Source organism: Triticum aestivum, chromosome 2A (genome assembly GCF_018294505.1).
Source record: "Triticum aestivum cultivar Chinese Spring chromosome 2A, IWGSC CS RefSeq v2.1, whole genome shotgun sequence".
NCBI lineage: Eukaryota > Viridiplantae > Streptophyta > Magnoliopsida > Poales > Poaceae > Triticum > Triticum aestivum.
In genome coordinates, this window is record NC_057797.1 from 617,755,980 (window position 1) to 617,777,638 (window position 21,659).

At 48.9% G+C, this 21,659-nt stretch overlaps 3 protein-coding genes across 3 annotated transcripts; 1 reads left to right on the forward strand and 2 right to left on the reverse strand.

Moving 5' to 3' along the window:
• Positions 1 to 2,056: 2,056 nt before the first annotated feature.
• LOC123189800 (L-type lectin-domain containing receptor kinase SIT2) lies at positions 2,057 to 4,431 on the reverse strand. Its single transcript, XM_044602292.1, has one exon. The coding sequence runs from the start codon at positions 4,274 to 4,276 to the stop codon at positions 2,240 to 2,242; it is 2,037 nt and encodes a 678-aa protein (XP_044458227.1). The 5' UTR covers positions 4,277 to 4,431; the 3' UTR covers positions 2,057 to 2,239.
• A 1,329-nt stretch (positions 4,432 to 5,760) lies between these two features.
• LOC123189801 (L-type lectin-domain containing receptor kinase SIT2) lies at positions 5,761 to 8,212 on the forward strand. Its single transcript, XM_044602293.1, has one exon. The coding sequence runs from the start codon at positions 5,906 to 5,908 to the stop codon at positions 7,937 to 7,939; it is 2,034 nt and encodes a 677-aa protein (XP_044458228.1). The 5' UTR covers positions 5,761 to 5,905; the 3' UTR covers positions 7,940 to 8,212.
• Positions 8,213 to 8,933: 721 nt separating this feature from the next.
• On the reverse strand, positions 8,934 to 14,245 carry LOC123189803 (tRNA-dihydrouridine(20) synthase [NAD(P)+]-like). Its single transcript, XM_044602294.1, has 10 exons — positions 13,964 to 14,245; positions 13,373 to 13,478; positions 12,914 to 13,052; positions 12,636 to 12,744; positions 12,409 to 12,545; positions 11,871 to 12,007; positions 11,165 to 11,271; positions 10,930 to 11,057; positions 10,065 to 10,155; positions 8,934 to 9,357 (listed from the first exon to the last, which is right to left on the reverse strand). Exons 1-9 carry the CDS (start codon positions 14,006 to 14,008, stop codon positions 10,101 to 10,103), a joined length of 963 nt encoding a protein of 320 aa, XP_044458229.1. The 5' UTR covers positions 14,009 to 14,245; the 3' UTR covers positions 8,934 to 9,357; positions 10,065 to 10,100.
• Positions 14,246 to 21,659: the final 7,414 nt, after the last annotated feature.

The window sequence follows — 21,659 nt, forward strand, 5'->3', positions numbered from 1 at the left end:
ACTACCACCAGCGGCCCAATGAAAGTTTCCTTATTCAAAAATGGTACACTGTACGTAGTAGAGATGGAGACAGTGGCCTGTCTATCTTGTTGTGTCCTTGTTTAATACGAGTACAATCGTCTTCCATGTGCTCGGCTCAGTTGCAGCGGGACTGACCGCTTAACATTCCTCTTTTATGCGAGACAGGGTTGTTTAACGCGGCCACCCACCACATGCTCGAGGCAGGATCGGTTAACTGGCCCGTGCTCCCTCTGGTTCAATATGTAGTGCGCATGGTTTGCAGCTCCAAAACCAAGGCATGACGTGGACTTGTACTTTTGGACCACAATAGCCCTGCCTGCACACACTCTGTACGCATGCATGTGGATGTGGTTGCATCTCCTGTGAACAGCTGAGGGTAATTGCTGTCCAATGTAGCTCACGCGCACTACATTGTGGAATTCTAGTAAAAAACTAATACGCATTAGATAAGGGAATGGAGGGAGTATATAGATTATCTCGGAGATATTGCAAGTTGCAGCGCGCTGGACCGTGCGTACCAATCGACTCACTTGCTTGTGCTAGTTATAGGGAGTGACTGTGCATGCATATAGATATGGTAGTATGAACACCAGCCCGACCACCTTACCCTTGCCCGCTGAATTTCGGCACTGCATTCAGGGTCTTGTACCTAACAGCTACTCACTGGTCAGTGGTCACAATATATATTTTGGCTGTGCATATCATGTACGAGATGGTTGTATGGCAAACAGCAGGCAGCGTGCATGACGACTGAACAGTAGATAGAGTGGAGCTTAAAAAAAGACGCCACTGGTGCTGACTGAAACAGCCGAGACTGAGAATTCGCATCACCCCATAGAATGAGATCTTCAAATCCAGCACGTCACAAATCTTTCTGAAGCCGGATCAGCACGTTACACCTCTGCGATGTGCGTCGGCAGCATGGCTCTCTCATGTCCATTGTGAAAAGAACATGAACAGAACCGGCAAAGGAGCCAAACCGAAACCACGCCACGGTAGCATGCGCAACGGACTCTTAGAGCATCTCCAACAGGTGCGCCAAACTAGCGCCGCGCCGCAAAATCCCTCGTTTTAGCACACGCGCAACCGGAATAGTTGCTCCAGCGGACGCGCGAAAACAGCGCGCGCGGCATACGTAGTCCAGCGCGTGGGCCGAAACGCAATCGCGCGCCGCTTATTTGCTGCGCCCGTTCCCGCACGTTGGACTCTCACGCGCTCACTCGCACCTCTCACCCTCATCCAGCCGCGCCGCCGCCGCCGACCGCGCCACCCGGCGACCGTTCCGGCGCTTCCCCAGCCTATCCCCGTCCCGCGCGCACTTTCTCCGGTCCGTTTTGTTGCCTCCTATCATGCCATTCGACGTCCCGCATCGCATAATGATCTTCAGAAGGATCTCATTAAGGAGTGGTGGGCATGGAATGAACGACAAAGAGCATCATGATTTGTGCGTTCGTTATTGTATTGTTGAACTATTTGTTATGTTCATTGCACTATTTTTTGTACTGAACAATAAACTGTTTGTTTGAGTTGTAATAAACGAAATTGAACTATTTATTTTTGTTTGTTTTGATCTTTTTGCTTCTGTTTTCGAATGCATATGTTGTTTGTGCGAGTCGCGCGCTGATGAAGCGGCGCGCGCGCTGCATTTTAGCGCGGTTGCTGGAGCAGGCGCTGCGCGCCGCGCCAAAACAGACAATGAACACGCGCTAAAACTGTTTTTTGCGCGCGCCGCGTTCGGCGCGTGTTGCAGATGCTCTTATACAGGAAAACAACAGGCGGCGCAGAAATCCAGTGAGCCGTGCCCGTGCGTGCGCCACCGCAAAACGAGAGCCGTCACGGTCATCCTGCGGCCGTGCATGACCCACGCTTTCGTCCTGTCGCGCACGCCGAATCCAAGCCGAGACGCCATCCGTGACGACGAGGCACCGTGCCAGCACGCGGCGGTAGCCCGAAGATAACATCCACCACCACGTGGGCGGCTCAAGATTAGTTTTCCGTTTTCAACCAGTGTTGACTCCCAGGCATGGCACCGATGTTTGAGTGCAGACTAGAAAAACATCACTGTATTACTGCTCACAGTTAATTATCCACTACTAGGAAAAGTGCCACTGCTCATGTTACAGCAGATGACGTACGTACGTCACGATAGATGAGGAATCAAACCAACGACTCACGCAGCGACTACTACTACGACGACTTCTTGTCCTTGTTTATTCATTCACCGTCCGCCCGAGAGGCCGGAGACGGCCGAGACGTCGCCGGAGGTGGGGCTGGCGTCCGTGGTGACCGTGGACGGGAAGGACATGGCGAAGGAGTCGAACCCGTCGTTCTGCATCAGCGCCAGCGTGGTGTAGCTGAGGAACGTCGGCACCACCTCCGGCACGGTCGCCTCGCCCTCCAGGTACTGCGTCACCTGCCGCATCCCGGGCCGCGCGTCCGGCAGCGGGTGCGCGCACATCAGCCCCAGCTTGATCGCCAGCCGCGCCTCGTCGGCGTCGTACTTGCCGCACAGCCGCGGGTCCACCGTGTCCAGCCCCGCGCGCCGCCGCTCGTGCTCCTGCACCCAGTCCAGCAGCACGTTCTGGTCGTCGGCCGCGATGCACCCCAGCGGGCGCCGCCCGCAGGTCACCTCCAGCACGAACACGCCGAACGCGAACACGTCCGTCACCGGCGTCGCCTTGCCCGTGCGCACCAGCTCCGGCGCCAGGTACCCCATGGTGCCCACCACGTGCGTCGTCTGCGGGTCCACGCCGTGGTCGTACAGCCGCGCCAGCCCGAAGTCCCCTAGCCGGCCGTTCATGTCGGCGTCCAGGAGCACGTTGCTGGCCTTGATGTCGCGGTGGATCACGATCTTGTCCCAGTCCTCGTGGAGGTACAGCAGCCCCGACGCGACGCCCCGGATGATCTGGAACCTCTGGCTCCAGTCCAGGACGGGCCTGGTCTTGTCGTGCAGGTACTTGTCGAGGCTGCCGTTGGGCATGCAGTCGTACACCAGCAGGAGCTCCCCCTGCCGGCGGCAGTAGCCGAGCAGCTGCACCAGGTTCCGGTGCCGGAGGTGGCCGAGGCTGACCACCTCCGCGATGAACTCCTTCATCCCCTGCTTGGAGTCGTGCGACACCCGCTTCACCGCGATCTCCAGGTTGGACCTCGGGAGCACGCCCTTGTACACCCTGCCGAAGCCGCCGGTGCCCAGCAGCCGCCGGTTCTTGAACCCCTTGGTGGCCTTGTACAGCTCCTTGTACGCGAACCGGTGCGGCCCGAACTCCACCTCCCAGTCCTCGCGCACCTCCGCGTACCGGATGCGCGTGCGCACGAACATGAAGAAGGCGATGGCCAGCGCGAGGACGAAGGCCGCGGTGGCGATCGGGAGCACGATCTCCAGCACCTTGGACCGCGGCTTGGGGCTGAACCGCGGCAGCGAGGGGAGCTTCGAGGTGTCGAGCGGCGGCGCGGGTCCGTTGAGCGCGAAGCTCCAGCCGAGAACGTAGTGGCGCGTGAAGATGACGCCCGTGGCCGCCGAGAACCCAACGTACGCCGTGTCGGTGACGACCGCCGAGAGGTTGACGGGCGCGGAGATGAGGGGCTTCCTCGGCCTGGGCACGTCGAGGGGCGCCATGGCGACGTCGAGCCGGGTGGTGGCGCCGTCGTAGTCCACCCAGACCTGCATGGGCCGGCGGCTGATGAGGCTGAGGTTGTTGAACACGCCCGTGGCGTCGTCGTACCACCCGGCGGAGTGGTTCTGCACGGAGCGCAGGCTGTTGAGGTCGACGCCGACGTGGTTGCTGTTCATGTCCTGGAACTCCGGGTTGAGCATGGTGTCGAGCTCGACGGCGAAGACGCCGTTGTCGGGCTTGCCGTTGTCGGTGACGTTGAGGATGCCGAGGTACTGGCCGGCGTTGAAGGTGGAGAGCCTGGTGCTGGGCGCCACCACGAACGCCATGCCGTTGTCGCTGAGCACGGTGAAGTTGGAGACGATGGCGAAGACGAAGGCGACGGAGAAGGACTGCACGGCGCCGTTGCGCATGCGGAGCGGCGTCGGGTGGAACGCGTGGCCGGCCGCCTGGCTGGTGCCGTTGCTGAGCGCCAGCAGGCCGTTGGGCGCCACGGCGGCCAGGCCGTCGAGCGTGAGGTTGGCGCTCGCGAAGCCGTTGTAGGCGAACTGGTCGGTGTTCTGCCCGGCGCCACGGCCGAAGCCATCGGCGCCGAGGAGGACGAGGAGGACTGGGAGGAGGAGGAGAAAGCGGCGAGGAGCCATGGCGAGTGTCCGCCGTGCGTTGCTTGCGGCGTCCGCTGCGCCTCGTCTGTTGTGCGAGCAGCGCAGGCCTGGGGGTTTGTAGTGTAGAGTGTGATGGTGGACTGCCGCGTGTGAACGATGCGATCCGGAATTTGGTGATCGTGCGACGCATTGACCCGAGCGGCGAGTCTTCGTTCAAAATCTGCTGCTTTGGGTGCCAGTAGTAGTAATCAAGATTGTGTTGCTAACGTGGGTGCCTGGGTGGGGAGGGGGTGCTAATGCTAATCAAGACTGTCGATAAGGCTGTTTGTAATGGATAGTATCATAAATTAGTATCATGTAATATATGATACTAGCATATAATATTGTTTCCTTAATGCAAAGTATCATATAATAGTATTACGAACGACTTTATTTATTGTCATGCATGACACATAGTAATATACAATTTATTATAATCCGGTATCATAATAGTACTACACTTAATTTTTTTTAAAATTTAATTCTATGTCACCTCATGTAAATTGCATACTATTAACATACATAATACTAGTTATGATACTTTCATTACCATCGTCTTGATGGAGAGTACAATCATAGGAGGATTTCAGAGCAAGATCACACTACATAGACAAACTATGCCAGTGCTGCAGTGGGGACCTTGCCCTGCCCAGCGTACGCGTGCATTGTACTTCGACGACTCCGGGAGTCAAAGTCAAAAAGAAGTTTATACAAAATTACATATCTTATTAGGTTAGGTGGGCAATGACATTATGACAGGAGTGAGTGGTTGAGCGTCATACCGCAACGCTGTATCCTAGCCTGATAGATACGATACGAGGCAGCTGCTAACTGCGACGAAATTGAGTTGGCGCGCGCCCATCTTTGACTTCTCCTCGGCGCATCACATTTCTTACTACTCGTGTCAGGATCATCTAAGGTTACAGAGAATTGGACCCGGAAATCGCCAGTCTCAAAAGAACCGGCGTCGTATTAAAACCTCGAAGCAGATGGATCCAAATCCTCAACCACCGGGGAAAATGAGGTGAGTGGATCGGTCAATGGAGTGAGTGAGTGGCAAGCCCCCACAGCGCACAGCGGAGCACACGAGACGAGCCAAGGAAGGTTCCTACTCACGGCCTGTGCCCTGTGGGCGCCGGGGCGGCGCGGGCACGGCGTGAGTGGGCTGCACCTGCATGCAGCCTCTAGTAGTAATTGCTGCGCGACTTGCGTGCTCGCGCCGCGTCCCACCGGTCGCGTCCATTCGGAAAACCGTGCCGGAATCGTTGACCCATCAGGACGAACGGGCAGCGGACAGTGACAAAGCCAAGAGCCCGAGAGGCATCACGGCTCCGGGCAGACGCGTCTACACATGTGCAGTCGCTGTGCCATCGCCCACAATTTGGTGGGCGCGACCAAACATTAGATTTTGCCTCGCTCCTCTCACTCTCACAGCCTCACCATCCCACCAGGATCTGTGCTAATCTCCACGTTTACATCTCGGTCAACTTCACACTGCTTTTAAGGTTAAGCCACCCACACAAAAGAAAAGGATATGGTATGTTAATTACTACACACCGGGAGTAGTATCAGTGGGGCTATAGAGAGGCCAGCCACGGCATTCGCAGACTGCAGAGATCCAGAGAGACCATGCCGCTCCTTCTCCTGCTCCTCCTACTCGGCCTCGCCGGCCCCCGCCGGGCGGCGGCGGCGGACGAGCAGTTCGTCTTCGACGGCTTCACGGGCGCGAACCTCACCATGGACGGCATGGCCACGGTGACCCCCAACGGGCTGCTCCAGCTGAGCAACGCCACCAGCCAGCTCAAGGGCCACGCCTTCTTCCCGACGCCGCTGCAGTTCCACCGGGCGCCCAACAGCACGGCCATGCGGTCCTTCTCCACGGCCTTCGTCATCGGCATCATCGGCGCCTACGACACGCTCAGCAGCCACGGCATGGCCTTCGTCGTCGCCAAGAGCGCCAACTTCTCCTCCGCGCTGCCGGGCCAGTTCCTCGGCCTCGTCGGCTCCGCCAACAACGGCAACGCCACCAACCACCTCTTCGCCGTCGAGTTCGACACCATCCTCAACTCCGAGTTCAACGACATGAGCGGCAACCACGTCGGCGTCGACGTCAACGGGCTCAACTCCGTCGACGCCGACAACGCGGGATACTACGACGACGACGGCACCGGCGCCTTCAGGAACATCAGCCTGGTGGACCGCAAGCCCATGCAGGTGTGGGTGGACTTCGACGGCCGGACCATGCAGGTCAACGTCACCATGGCGCCCCTGCAGGTGGCCCGGCCCAAGCGGCCCCTGCTCTCCGCCGTCGTCAACCTCTCCTCCGTCATCGACGGCACCGCGTACGTCGGGTTCTCCTCGTCCAGCGGCATCCTCTTCTGCCGCCACTACGTGCTCGGCTGGAGCTTCAAGATGAACGGCGCCGCCCCGGCGCTCAACATCTCGTCGCTGCCGTCGATGCCGGTCACCTTCCCCAAGCCGCGGTCCAAGGTTCTGGAGATCGTGCTCCCGATCGCGTCCGCGCTGCTCGTCTTCGCGGTGGCCGCCGCCGTCTTCGTGTGCATGCGGCGGCGGCGCATGTTCGGGGAGCTCAAGGAGGACTGGGAGGCCACCTTCGGGCCGCACAGGTTCTCGTACAAGGACCTCTACCACGCCACCGACGGGTTCAGCGACGAGCGGCTGCTGGGCATCGGCGGGTTCGGTCGGGTGTACCGCGGCACGCTCCCCAAGTCCAAGTCGGCGGAGATCGCGGTGAAGAAGGTGTCGCACGGGTCGAGGCAGGGGATGAGGGAGTTCGTGGCGGAGGTGGTGACCATCGGTCGGCTCCGGCACCGCAACCTGGTGCAGCTGCTGGGCTACTGCCGGCGCAAGGGCGAGCTGCTGCTGGTGTACGACTACATGCCCAACGGCAGCCTGGACAAGCACCTGTACGACGACGGCGAGAAGAAGACGGCGGCGGCGGCGGGCCTGGGCTGGGGGCAGAGGTTCCGGATCATCAAGGGCGTCGCGTCCGGGCTGCTGTACCTCCACGAGGACTGGGAGCAGGTGGTGGTGCACCGGGACATCAAGGCCAGCAACGTGCTGCTGGACGCCGACATGAACGGCCGGCTGGGCGACTTCGGGCTGGCGCGGCTGTACGACCACGGCACGGACCCGCACACGACGCACGTGGTGGGCACCATGGGGTACCTGGCGCCGGAGCTGGGGCACACGGGGAGGGCCTCCAAGGCGTCCGACGTGTTCGCACTCGGGGCCTTCATGCTGGAGGTGGCGTGCGGGCGGAAGCCGGTGGTGCAGGACGCGCGCGACAACCACCTGGTGCTGGTGGACTGGGTGCTCGACCAGTGGCGCGCCGGGGCGGTCACCGGCGCCGTCGACCCGCGCCTGGGCGGCGACGTCGTGGAGGAGGAGGCCAGCCTGGTGCTGCGGCTGGGCCTGCTGTGCTCGCACCCGCTGCCCGGCGCGCGGCCGACCACGCGGCAGGTGGCGCAGTACCTGGACGGCGACCTCAAGCTGCCGGAGCTGTCGCCCACGTACCAGAGCTTCAACATGCTGGCGCTCATGCAGGACCAGGGCTTCGACCCCTACGTCATGTCCTACCCGATGACCTCCATCACCGCCGGCACCATGTCCCAGATGTCCGACCTCTCCGGAGGGAGATGAGCCGCGGTCGTCGGCGCGTAACTAGAACTGCTGTCTGCTAGCATCTTCAGATTTCGTTTGTGTTCAGAACCGGGTGAGTTTCTTTGTGTGGTACTAGTACATGGATCGATAACCTGAATGTAAAGTGTTGTGCGATCATGCTCAGCATGGTTTGATGTTCAGATGAGATATTACAGACCAAAAAAGGGAGATTTGGGTGTTTGATCTCCCACCCCAGCTTTGTAAACTAATGTAGTGCTAGGAGTTTCTGAATGTAAACCATGATGCTGATCCCCTCCAAATCTGAATATTTCGTTTATGCTAGGAGTAGTAGAGATCCTGACGGCTGACGTTCCGAATTACCCATGCCACAAGATCCAGAACCTGACACAAGTTCCAAGCGTGTTGAACATATTTTTACAGATACATTGAACATCTTTCTAACGTAAATATGGTTTACTCTCTTTCTTGACACAGAAAGTTATATCTTTTGATGAAAAACATATTGCTCAGTAAAATTGGTTTGATTTACCCCAAAGAAGAAAGCATTGCTCTGGGCATCTAGAAGACGGAAACCAAGGAAAATAATTGGTCCGCTGCAAGAAATTATCTGAGTGAGATATTATGATACAGTAGCATATGTATCAATAAGTCCTTCCAGAAGAAATAGCATGTGACCTCATATGGTCTATGATGTCACGGGTGATGCAGACTTTGTGCTTCCAGAATCCATATACAGAGGCAGTTTCATGCCTGTCAGAGCAACCAGATTGGAAGGCATCATATGCATGGGATGAAGCCAAAGAACAAAACCAAGGCCGTAGCCAAATGCTGTAAATTCTACGCAATAACAAATCCTACAAAATGTACAAAGTACAAACCCACACAACGATCGTTTCTAAGGAATACAATTCTCACAAAATCCTGTTTTTTTCTTTTATCAAACAACTCCAAAGCATTTGGACCCTGATAGACAATTGGATCTAACCCAAGTGTCAGGTAACACAATAAGGCCTTGAACTTCCCAAATAACATGATTTCCATCAATAATACATGACACAGCCTTTCAGCGATCCAGATTGGCAGAATAACTAAAATATATGTAAGCTTACAGAAATGGTGTCTATCAGCAAGTCATGGATTATATATTTTGTCAGTAATGGAAAGAATACAGTATCTCAAAATGCTTCTAGATTCTTGTCAGTCTAAATCAACGGCCTTTTTTGTCAAAAAAAATCCTATAAGAACACGGCGCAAAACTGTACCCCACGAAATAAGGAATCCATGAATCCTCAGTTGATCTTGATCAGATACCATGATGGCACAGTGCAAAAGCCAAAACTGCACTCTTCTTTGGTGATATGTGAATTTCTCCAAAACTCATCCAAAGATCTCCGGAGAAAACATTCATAAAACCAACCGAGGGATCCAAGCAGAAGCTGTCAGAAAACATGAAATTAGACAAAGAAGAGTCAAGTAAAAAAAGGTTAACAAGGAGCCAACAGGACTTCAGAAACACAGCACGCCAAATAAAGTGGAAGGTACACTGATCAAATCTGGAGCTAAAACACCAAACTTCTAGTCCATCTTTTGGGATAAGAGTTGCCCTTCACGACAGGGGTCACAGTCCACAGTCATGAAAACCAATGCTTACCAAACCATTGGTAAGCCTTGCTGTCTTTTCCAAAGCAATTTTTACGAAGTTGCAACTTGGACATTCAGATCCAAGATTTGATGTATTTGTTCCAAATGGTGTTAGCTAACAACACCTTCATACTCTAGAAAGAATTGTCCTTTTTTTGCATGGTTCAGCAAACCACAGCACGCACACCGACACACTCGTACAATTAGCAAATTGTAACTTACAATCATGTACTTGGTCCCACTTCAGTCCAATGCATAACCCATACAGACTGGCACATACCAGTTACAATGTCAAAGGAAGGGAACCGTACAATTAAAATTTGGAAAGTCTTTTGCAATCCTGGTTACTAAACATGAATTTCTTGAGCACATTATTAAATTTGCAGCAGAGAACTTCAACAACGCAAAATTATATGATTGCATCAGCTCTACCAAAAAACTCGTTTCACTCGTTATCACGAGTTGCAAACTTCATCAACACGAAATTATATGAAATAGATACCTGGGTCACATAGAGGTTAGCAAAATCCTGTTTTTTTCATTTCCTATTTGAAACAACAAAATTATAGTAATCCTCTTCCCCGTAAAGTCTCCTGAAAACATGAGAAGAATAAGCATCAAGATAGCTGCCAGTTAAGGAATATACAAAAGTCAAATGAGGAAGATTGCAAGAACCACAGCATTGCAAAATCTGGTAGGTTTTGCATTCATTTGGCCAAACTCATTACCTACTCCTTCAGTTGTAAATTTTGAAAGGCAATTTCAAGGCTACCAATCTCCTATTGACTCCTTCCTAAACAGTGTTATTCTGCAGTTTGATCCTTAGTTTTCTTTCAAGGAGACAGTAAGGGAGGATCCTGTTGTAAATATATCATGGTGACATAAAACCAACTAATCTATCTCCAGCTGGGCAAAGCCATGTCAGATGAGCTCTCAACAGGCAATATTATCAACAGAAAGAAGCTTTTCTCTCTGTACTAGATAGGTGGAATATTTCTGAAAAATACTATTATGCCTCTTAAGCCAAATATTCCAGCATGCTAATGTACTAGGTTCCTTCAAGAAGTCTTCTAATATACAGTAAAACTAATAATGACGTGAAAGTACTTCTAAATAAAAATCTAACACTACTATTTTTATGTAATCATCAAAATGACACGAATAGCTGCCAAAGTACACACAACCATATGAAAAATGGCATCTTGAATGTGCCACATGTGAATGGGCCCGTTCCAGTAAGACCAAGACCATAAATTTGGGCAGTATTATCCACAGGGTACCATAGAAGGGCAATGCATCTCCAAATATAGTGCTACATGAGCTCATGATATGCAAAAGAAAACAGATAGGAACTTGACTTCACTTACGCTACATCTGCTGACGAACCACACTTTATCACACCTTTCCCTTCAGTCCCTTCAAGGCAAATGTAGTGCATTATGATTTCTCTTAGCGTTGTCTTTGTGCTCTTAATATCGTTGTCCCACAAAATAGTCTGCCCCAAAGAAATAAAATGTGAAGACATATAGATCCAATAAGTAAAACAAGACAGTAACTTTGATGTTTGAACAGAACAAATGCAAGAGCAACATTTTTAAATACCTTTCTCACATACTCTCTTTTGAAATCCTCCCAAGGTACTTTGCCTTTAGCAGAGAAAATGGAGGCATTCCACAAGGCACCTCTAGCAGCCATTACAGATGTGGCACCTAGAAGTCAAAGTAATCAAGATACAAACCCATTGTTAAAAACAACATGCTTACTACTTACTTACGAAGCCTTTTATCCCAAACAAGTTGGGGTAGGCTAGATATGAAAGCCTTTCACGAGGACTTCCCAGGAGGTCACCCATCCTAGTACTATTCTCGCCCAAATGGGTTTCATACCCAAAAGACTGGCTAGTTTTTGCGTTGGCTCGCCACTCTGACTCACCAAGAACTGGAAGCAAGGTGTTAATCCCTCACATTTGTGCAGTTTTTTTAGAATACCTTTATGGGTTTTCAAGAAACTCAGATTATGCATGCTTGTTTGCGAATGAATATTTTCATTTTCCAGTTAACTCAGATGTTTATTGCCATTTGGCGCTTAGGAAACGATATAGTACTACTATCGCAATCAAAGTACATGGAGATTTTTCTTTTGACTAGGTGTAAAGTAGGCACAATACTGATAACTGGCAAGCAAAGAAACCCGAAGTAGCGAGATTTAAGCTGAGATCTATTTATGCATTTCTCAATTTCTCTTTAATGTACTATACTATAAAAATTACTATTATAAATAAAAGAGCATATGAATGGAACATACAAACCTGTAGCATCTTTGATTCTCTTAAAATCTTCGTACTCAAATACATTCCCATTAGCTATAACTGGAATTGACAGTGCGGATACAACATCAGCAATCTCATCCCACTTAGCCGGATCCCTTGGCCTGTCTTTGACCTTTCTGCAGTTTTACAGAAGGCTGACATAAGGAAAACAACCACTCGAAAATGATCCTAGGGTCCATGAAAAATGGAAGATGATATATGCACCACGTCATATTTCATTTTGATTACTGTGAAAACAAAACCCAATGGATTACAAAGTAAATCTACAAGTTAGTTAATGTATGGATAGTGGGCAAAAATGCGAGTCAGTCCCTGAACTTTCCATGGATTTAAGTCGTATCAATTTGGGTACTACAAAATTCTAATAAACCGAATGGCCATGCATATGAATATAATTTTCACCACGATTTGCAATCTTGGGTGTTAAATTTGGTTGATACCCTTTAAAAACACGAATGGCATATTGTGCGCTTTCAAGCAAGATAAGACTCAGAAATACAATTGCATCTGTGCTTACCTTCCATGGACAGCCAGAGCTGGAACACCACATTTCTCAATCCGGCGTGCCAATTCCACAGTGTCCTGACGTGTGTTCAGTAGACGGATTTTACATGTCACTGGTGTGTTCAAGTTCCTCCACAATGTGGTCAAAATCTACATGGAATAATTTGCATAGCCTGAATAAGCCTAGTAAAGTACAAGGCATGAAAGTAAGAGAACAAATAAGACCATATAGGCATGTACATCATGTATAAGCTCAGGTTTGGAGAGTAATGCAGAACCCATTCCTCCACTGACAGAAAAAGCCTTTGGACAACCCATGTTGATATCTATAGCAGCGACATCATTACACCTGATGAGGATGAAAAATTACGATTAAAGAGAAGATGCTATGTTTAAAAGACCAATTCAAAGCTTTGATCAAATCATCAGATCAAACAATTTAGTTAGCACCCTTTCCCCATAACACAGTGCACTTTAAGTTATTCGCTGTTGAGAACAAACTCAGAAGTAAGGCTTACACAATCTCAGCAGCTTTAAGTGCTCTCACAGCATCTGACGTGCCGATTTGAAAGACAACCTTGTCCCTTTCTTGCGGGCATGTTCGGAAAACAACACTATCAGTCCCTCTCTCCACAAAATCAGTTGTCCCAAGAGATTCTGACCAATGATGAACACCATAAATTAGAATGAGTGGAACCAAAAAACACAAATCTGGAGAACATGGGGAACAAACAAAAAAATCCAGTGGCGTTAAGTTGTCCTTAAATTATACACTTGTACACTAAGCAGTCCTTAAATTTGTTCCCTGTCTCCAAACAAAAAAAAATCACATCCAAGAATCATCTCAGATAAATGCTTTCAGTCACTAACTTAAAATGCAACATTATTGGAGTAAAGCTATCTACAATACTATGAGATATGGCAGTCACAGTTGTGAAATCAAAATGAACTGTGAAACATCAATTGGACTACAATACCATTTATAACGCGTTGACAGTTCACAAACTTATGATCTATTATTTCTTCTCCGTACGTAATATCCGCGCCATATTCAGCAGCCAATAGCCTAAACGGCAGAGTACCCTGCAAAAATCACTGACAGAATAAGGATAGTTCCACATATGACTAGTATTTATGTTGAAGAAATATGTGGCAAGGAGGATATTGTCTAGAAATAACTGTGATTTGTGGAGGATAACCAGCATTTATTCAGGAATCCAGCATCGGGCAACTAAGAACCATACAAAGAGCTAAATCAGTTCATCGATAGAGATATCGTGCTATTTATTCCAGTCCTAGAGCATAAAAAAACCCTGATTTCCGACTACAAGAGATCTCTCGGGCTTCGCTTTGACTAACACGGCTAGCAACGGGGCAATCGTCCATCGAGCAACGCGCCGAGAAGCCGAGCTACTCGATGACCCCGTGCGCACTAAAGCTTCCTGCTCTAGATTCAGGGAGACTTGAATCTAGGACCCCCGTGCTCCGGGGGCTAAAACTCGGTTCCTACGGTCCCAACTCAAGCGGGCGCTGCTGCGAATCGGGGCGGGAGGGTTTGGAGTAGTTACCGCGCGGACCATGGGCGCGAGCACCATCTTGTTGCGGTACTCCATCTCTTCTTGCCTCGCGTCGCCGCGTCTCCGCCGCTGGCCGCTGCGGCTGCTCCGCCTCTGGCCCTCTCCTTGCTACCCCGGGGAATTCTGGAGGACGAGGGTCCGCGGCGGACAGTGCCGCAGAGAAGAGAAGGCGACGCTGGCGGCGACCGCGCTGTCCCGTGCAGGAACAGAGCACTGTGTCCTTTCCGGACCGGATCCTCTTGCACGTTTCTTGTTGGGTTGGACCCTCAAAAGCCCAACTCTTCTTGCTCGGGCTGGGCTGCGGTGATCATAAATAAAGCTTTTGTGCCATTTTTTCAGTTTTCTAATAAAATCTGGTACCCCTAAAAAAATTCTGGTGTCTTTTAGAGCAAAAAAGAAGCCTGGTTTCTTTTAGAGCAAATTGTGTCAAACAATATAATTATTCAACTTTGCCTCGAAAAAAAAATCAACTCATACGATCGTATCAAGGTCGATCCCTCGTGTGGGCCGTGTGGTGGTTGGTTCTCTCCGTTAAGGTAGGCGATTTCGTGGCGGTCGTCCTCCCTAGGGTTTTGGTGTTGCATCGCCGGAGAGATCAGATCATGCCGAGTCTACAGTCTAGTTCCACTTGTCCATATCGTGCTTTCACGATAGACATTTCGTGTGTGCTAGGGCATATGATTGTGCACCACTGCTTTCAACCCTAGCTTCGGTTGTCTGTTTGCTAACAAAGGCCAGAGAGGATCATGGATCAGGTGGAAGGATTGACGAAGAGTTGAAGTTGTCAGATGGAGGAGAGGGCGGTCGTCTCGAGAGGCGGGGGAAAGGTGGGGGGAGGGGTGCTGAGCCACAAGTCATAGCAAAACTCATCTCGAACAAGTCGGCGCATGTAGAGGCACTAGGAAATGCCCTAGCCAGGGTTTGGTGTCCACTGAAGGGCCTGGATTGTAAGGATATGTGAGAAAATGTTTTCATGTTCATGTTCCTCCATCCAAAAGGGAAGAGGAAAGCTCTTGAAAATGGACCATGGGAATTTGGTAAGGCCCTTTCGATGGTTGAGAATTTTGTTCCAATCAAGACTTTGTGTGAATCACTACTATAGATCATAATAGAGATGAACCCTCATCACTAGCTAGTGCCTGGCCAGACGACACTGACCGCCTAGTCGAGGCGCTGGGAATATGGTATTTTGGACTCGGCTGGATGTATACCACGGACGGGTTTAAAAATGACCGGTCAGTGATCGTGTTTTCCTATGGCCAAAATCGGTGTCTTGTCATCACTAACCGACCGCTTAACTTGACATGTTTGTTTTATTCTTTTAAAATTTAACACTATTGTTGTTTACACGACCAATTATAAGCCATGCCATTGCCTCCCCATTCCAAAGTCTCACAACCTCCATTGAGCCCCTTTCTGGTTAGTTTTAATTGTGTTCGGTCTCGCGATGCCACTCCTATCCCCGAGCCTCCTTCAAACGCTTCCCTCCCTCCTATTGTTGATCTATAAATGGTTACCTCTTTGACGCTCATGTGGCCACCCGACATGGCCTCTCCCATGCCTTCCCAAGCGGCGCTCTCTTGCCATGTGTGACATCGATGACCACATGATGTCGCTTGTATTCGATCATTTCTAGATCCGTGCAGTCTGCCCTACCATCGAACACATGGGTCTCGTGCTCCGTCGTGCGTAGTTGTAGATCCCACATGTGCTCCCTTGTTCTTCAGTCATAGTGGCGCCCACAGTGGTGAACCATTGACTCAGAAGTCTGGTAGAGGTCCGGCCAGGGCCCAGGAGGCCTAAAGAAGGTCCAACACCAAGAGGCGGCCCAAGGCCCAATTGGAGGCCAGAAGACCATCTTGGCATGCAAGCCAAGATGGCAGCGCTATAAGATTGGATAGACTCCATGTAGACCCTAGCCCTCGTCATTTATATGAGGCGAGGCTAGGGGTAGCCATTCTCATCTACTCCCATAGACTAGACTCTCGGTAGCCATATTCATCAACCCTATAAACCCCTCGCATGAGGTGCTCCTGTTGGGGAACGTAGTAATTTCAAAATTTTCCTACGCACTGGCAAGATCATGGTGATGCATAGCAACGAGAGGGGAGAGTGTAATCTACGTACCCTCGTAGACCGACAATGGAAGCGTTATGACAACGCGGTTGATGTAGTTGTACGTCTTCACGGCCCGACCGATCAAGCACCGAAACTACGGCACCTCCGAGTTCTAGCACACGTTCAGCTCGATGATGATCCCCGGACTCCGATCCAGCAAAGTGTTGGGGAAGAGTTCCGTCAGCACGATAGCGTGGTGACGATCTTGATGTTCAACTGTCGCAGGGCTTCGCCTAAGCACCAATACAATATTATCGAGGACTATGGTGGAAGGGGGCACCGCACACGGTTAAGAGAACAATCTTAGAGATCAACTTGTGTGTCTAGGGGTGCCCCCTGCCCCCGTATATAAAGGAGCCAAGGGGGGGTGCGGCCGGCCCTAGGAGGAGGCGCGCAGGAGGAGTCCTACTCCTACCGGGAGTAGGACTCCCCTCCCTTTCCCTAGTTGGATTAGGACTTGGGGGGGGAGGAGGAGAGGGAAGAAAGGAAAGGGGGGCGCCGCCCCCCTCCTTGTCCAATTCAGACTTGGGGGGAGGGGCGCGCGGCAGCCCCTAGACCTCCTCTCCTCTTCCTCCACTAGGCCCATTAAGGCCCATTAGGTTACCGGGGGGTTCCGGTAACCTCCCGGTACTCCGGTAAAATGCCGATTTCACCCGGAACACTTCCGATGTCCAAACATAGGCTTCCAATATATCAATCTTTATGTCTCGACCATTTCGAGACTCCTCGTCATGTCCGTGATCACATCCGGGACTCTGAACTAACTTCGGTACATCAAAACTCATAAACTCATAATATAACTGTCATCGAAACCTTAAGCGTGCGGACCCTACGGGTTCGAGAACAATGTAGACATGACCGAGACACGTCTCCGGTCAATAACCAATAGCGGAACCTGGATGCTCATATTGTCTCCCACATATTCTACGAAGATCTTTATCGGTCAGACCGCATAACAACATACGTTGTTCCCTTTGTCATCGGTATGTTACTTGCCCGAGATTCGATCGTCGGTATCTCAATACCTAGTTCAATCTCATTACCGGCAAGTCTCTTTACTCATTTCATAATACATCATCTCGCAACTAAGTCATTAGTTGCAATGCTTGCAAGGCTTATGTGATGTGCATTACCGAGAGGGCCCAAAGATACCTCTCCGATAATCGGAGTGACGAAAATCCTAATCTCGAAATACGCCAACCCAACATTTACCTTTGAGACACCTGTAGAGCTCCTTTATAATCACCCAGTTATGTTGTGACGTTTGGTAGCACACAAAGTGTTCCTCCGACAAACGGGAGTTGCATAATCTCATAGTCATAGGAACTTGTATAAGTCATGAAGAAAGCAATAGCAACATACTAAACGATCGGGTGCTAAGCTAATGGAATGGGTCATGTCAATCACATCATTCTCCTAATAATGTGATCTCGTTAATCAAATGACAACACATGTCTATGGTTAGGAAACATAACCATCTTTGATTAACGAGCTAGTCAAGTAGAGGCATACTAGTGATGTTTAGTTTGTCTATGTATTCACACAAGTATTATGTTTCCGGATAATACAATTCTAGCATGAATAATAAACATTTATCATGATATAAGGAAATAAAATAATAACATTATTATTGCCTCTAGGGCATATTTCCTTTAGTCTCCCACTTGCACTAGGGTCAATAATCTAGATTACGCAGTAATGATTCTAACACCCATGGAGCTTTGGTGATGATCATGTTTTGCTCGTGGAAGAGGCTTAGTCAACGGGTCTGCAACATTCAGATCCGTATGTATCTTGCAAATCTCTATGTCTCCCACCTGGACTAGATCCCGGATGGAATTGAAGCGTCTCTTGATGTGCTTGGTTCTCTTGTGAAATCTGGATTCCTTTGCCAAGGCAATTGCACCAGTATTGTCACAAAAGATTTTCATTGGACCCGATGCACTAGGTATGACACCTAGATCGGATATGAACTCCTTCATCCAGAATCCTTCGTTTGCTGCTTCCGAAGTAGCTATGTACTCTGCTTCACATGTAGATCCCGCCACAACGCTTTGTTTAGAACTGCACCAACTGACAGCTCCACCGTTTAATGTAAACATGTATCCGGTTTGCGATTTAGAATCATCCGGATCAGTGTCAAAGCTTGCATCAACGTAACCATTTACGATGAGCTTATTGTCACCTCCATATATGAGAAACATATCCTTAGTCCTTTTCAGGTATTTCAGGATGTTCTTGACCGCTGTCCAGTGATCCACTCCTGGATTACTTTGGTACCTCCCTGCTAGACTTATAGCAAGACACACATTAGGTCTAGTACACAACATTGCATACATGATAGAGCCTATGGCTGAAGCATAGGGAATATCTTTCATTTTCTCTCTATCTTCTGCAGTGGTCGGGCATTGAGTCTTACTCAATTTCACACCTTGTAACACAGGCAAGAATCTGTTCTTTGCTTGATCCATTTTGAACTTATTCAAAACTTTGTCAAGGTATGTGCTTTATGAAAGTCCAATTAAGCGTCTTGATCTATCTCTATAGATCTTAATGCCCAATATGTAAGCAGCTTCACCGAGGTCTTTCATTGAAAAACTTTTATTCAAGTATCCCTTTATGCTATCCAGAAATTCTATATCATATCCGATTAGTAATATGCCATCTACATATAATATCAGAAATGCTACAAAGCTCCCACTCACCTTTTTGTAAATACAGACTTCTCCAAAAGTCTGTACAAAACCAAATGCTTTGATCACACTATCAAAGCGTTTATTCCAACTCCGAGAGGCTTGCACCAGTCCATAAATGGATCGCTGGAGCTTGCACACTTTGTTAGCTCCCTTTGGATCGACAAAACCTTCCGGCTGCATCATATACAACTCTTCTTCCAGAAATCCATTCAGGAATGCAGTTTTTACATCCATCTGCCAAATTTCATAATTATAAAATGCGGCAATTGCTAACATGATTCGGACAGACTTAAGCATCACTACGGGTGAGAAGGTCTCATCGTAGTCAATCCCTTAAACTTGTTGAAAACCTTTTGCGACAAGTCAAGCTTTGTAGACAGTAACATTACCGTCAGCATCAGTCTTCTTCTTCTTGAAGATCCATTTATTTTCTATTGCTTGCCGATCATTGGGCAACAACCAAAGTCCACACTTTGTTCTCATACATGGATCCCATCTCAGATTTCATGGCTTCAAGCCATTTTGCGGAATCTGGGCTCACCATCGCTTCTTCATAGTTCGTAGGTTCATCATGATCTAGTAGCATGACTTCCAGAACAGGATTACCGTACCACTCTGGTGCGGATCTTACTCTGGTTGATCTATGAGGTTCAGTAGTATCTTGTTCTGAAGTTTCATGATCATCATCATTAGCTTCCTCACCAATTGGTGTAGGTGTCACAGAAACTAGTTTTTGTGATGTACTACTTTCCAATAAGGGAGCAGGTATAGTTACCTCATCAAGTTCTATTTTCCTCCCACTCACTTCTTTCGAGAGAAACTCCTTCTCTAGAAAGTTTCCAAATTTAGCAACAAAAGGCTTGCCTTCGGATCTGTGATAGAAGGTGTATCCAATAGTTTCCTTTGGATATCCTATGAAGACACATTTCTCCGATTTGGGTTCGACCTTATCAGGTTGAAGCTTTTTCACATAAGCATCGCAGCCCCAAACTTTCAGAAACGACAACTTTGGTTTCTTGCCAAACCACGGTTCATAAGGTGTCGTCTCAACGGATTTTGATGGTGCCCTATTTAACGTGAATGCAGCCGTCTCTAAAGCATAACCCCAAAACGATATCGGTAAATCAGTAAGAGACATCATAGATCGCACCATATCTAGTAAAGTACGATTACGACGTTCGGACACACCATTACGCTGTGGTGTTCCAGGTGGCGTGAGTTGCGAAACTATTCCGCATTGTTTCAAATGTACACCAAACTCGTAACTCAAATATTCTCCTCCGCGATCAGATCATAGGAATTTTATTTTCTTGTTACGATGATTTTCAACTTCACTCTGAAATTCTTTGAACTTTTCAAATGTTTCAGACTTATGTTTCATTAAGTAGATATACCCATATCTGCTTAAATCACCTGTGAAGGTGAGAAAATAACGATATCCGCCACGAGCCTCAACATTCATCGGACCACATACATCTGTATGTATGATTTCCAATAAATCTGTTGCTCTCTCCATAGTACCGGAGAACGGTGTTTTTGTCATCTTACCCATAAGGCACGGTTCGCAAGTACCAAGTGATTCATAATCAAGTGGTTCCAAAAGTCCATCAGTATGGAGTTTCTTCATGCGCTTTATACCGATATGACCTAAACGGCAGTGCCACAAATAAGTTGCACTATCATTATCAACTCTGCATCTTTTGGCTTCAACATTATGAATATGTGTGTCACTACTATCGAGATTTAATAAGAATAGACCATTCTTCATGGGTGCATGACCATAAAAGATTTTACTCATATAAATAGAACAACCATTATTCTCTGATTTAAATGAATAACCGTCTCACATCAAACAAGATCCAGATATAATGTTCATGCTCAACGTTGGCACCAAATAACAATTATTTAGGTCTAATACTAATCCCGAAGGTAGATGTAGAGGTAGCATGCCGACCGCGATCACATCGACTTTGGAACCATTTCCCACGCGCATTGTCACCTCGTCCTTAGCCAATCTTCGCTTAATCCGTAGTCCCTGTTTTGAGTTGCAAATGTTAGCAACAGAACCAGTATCAAATACCCAGGTGCTACTGCGAGCTCTAGTAAGGTACACATCAATAACATGTATATCACATATACCTTTGTTCACCTTGCCATCCTTCTTATCCGCCAAATACTTGGGGCAGTTCCGCTTCCAGTGACCAGTCTGCTTGCAGTAGAAGCACTCAGTTTCAGGCTTAGGTCCAGATTTGGGTTTCTTATCTTGAGCAGCAACTTGCTTGTTGTTCTTTTTGAAGTTCCCCTTCTTCTTCCCTTTGCCCTTTTTCTTGAAACTAGTGGTCTTGTTGACCATCAACACTTGATGCTCCTTCTTGATTTCTACCTCCGCAGCTTTCAGCATTGCGAAGAGCTCGGGAATAGTCTTATTCATCCCTTGCATATTATAGTTCATCACGAAGCTCTTGTAGCTAGGTGGTAGTGATTGGAGAATTCTGTCAATGACGCAATCATCTGGAAGATTAACTCCCAATTGAATCAAGTGATTATTATACCCAGACATTTTGAGTATATGCTCATTGACAGAACTGTTCTCCTCCATCTTGCAGCTATAGAATTTATTGGAGACTTCATATCTCTCAATCCGGGCATTTGCTTGAAATATTAACTTCAACTCCTGGAACATCTCATATGCTCCATGACGTTCAAAACGTCGTTGAAGTCCCGATTCTAAGCCGTAAAGCATGGCACACTGAACTATCGAGTAGTCATCAGCTTTGCTCTGCCAGACGTTCATAACATCTGGTGTTGCTCCAGCAGCAGGCCTGGCACCCAGCGGTGCTTCCAGGACGTAATTCTTCTGTGCAGCAATGAGG

Bases quoted from the DNA above. Each gene is read 5' to 3' on its own strand.
- LOC123189800 (XM_044602292.1), bottom strand. From the start codon at position 4,276: ATGGCTCCTCGCCGCTTTCTCCTCCTCCTCCCAGTCCTCCTCGTCCTC.
- LOC123189801 (XM_044602293.1), top strand. From the start codon at position 5,906: ATGCCGCTCCTTCTCCTGCTCCTCCTACTCGGCCTCGCCGGCCCCCGC.
- LOC123189803 (XM_044602294.1), bottom strand. From the start codon at position 14,008: ATGGAGTACCGCAACAAGATGGTGCTCGCGCCCATGGTCCGCGCG. The intron at 12,745-12,913 runs GTAAGCCTTACT...CATCCTCATCAG, and splicing joins CTTAAAGCTGCTGAGATTGT to GTGTAATGATGTCGCTGCTA. The intron at 12,008-12,408 runs GTAAGCACAGAT...GTAAAACTGCAG, and splicing joins GCTCTGGCTGTCCATGGAAG to AAAGGTCAAAGACAGGCCAA.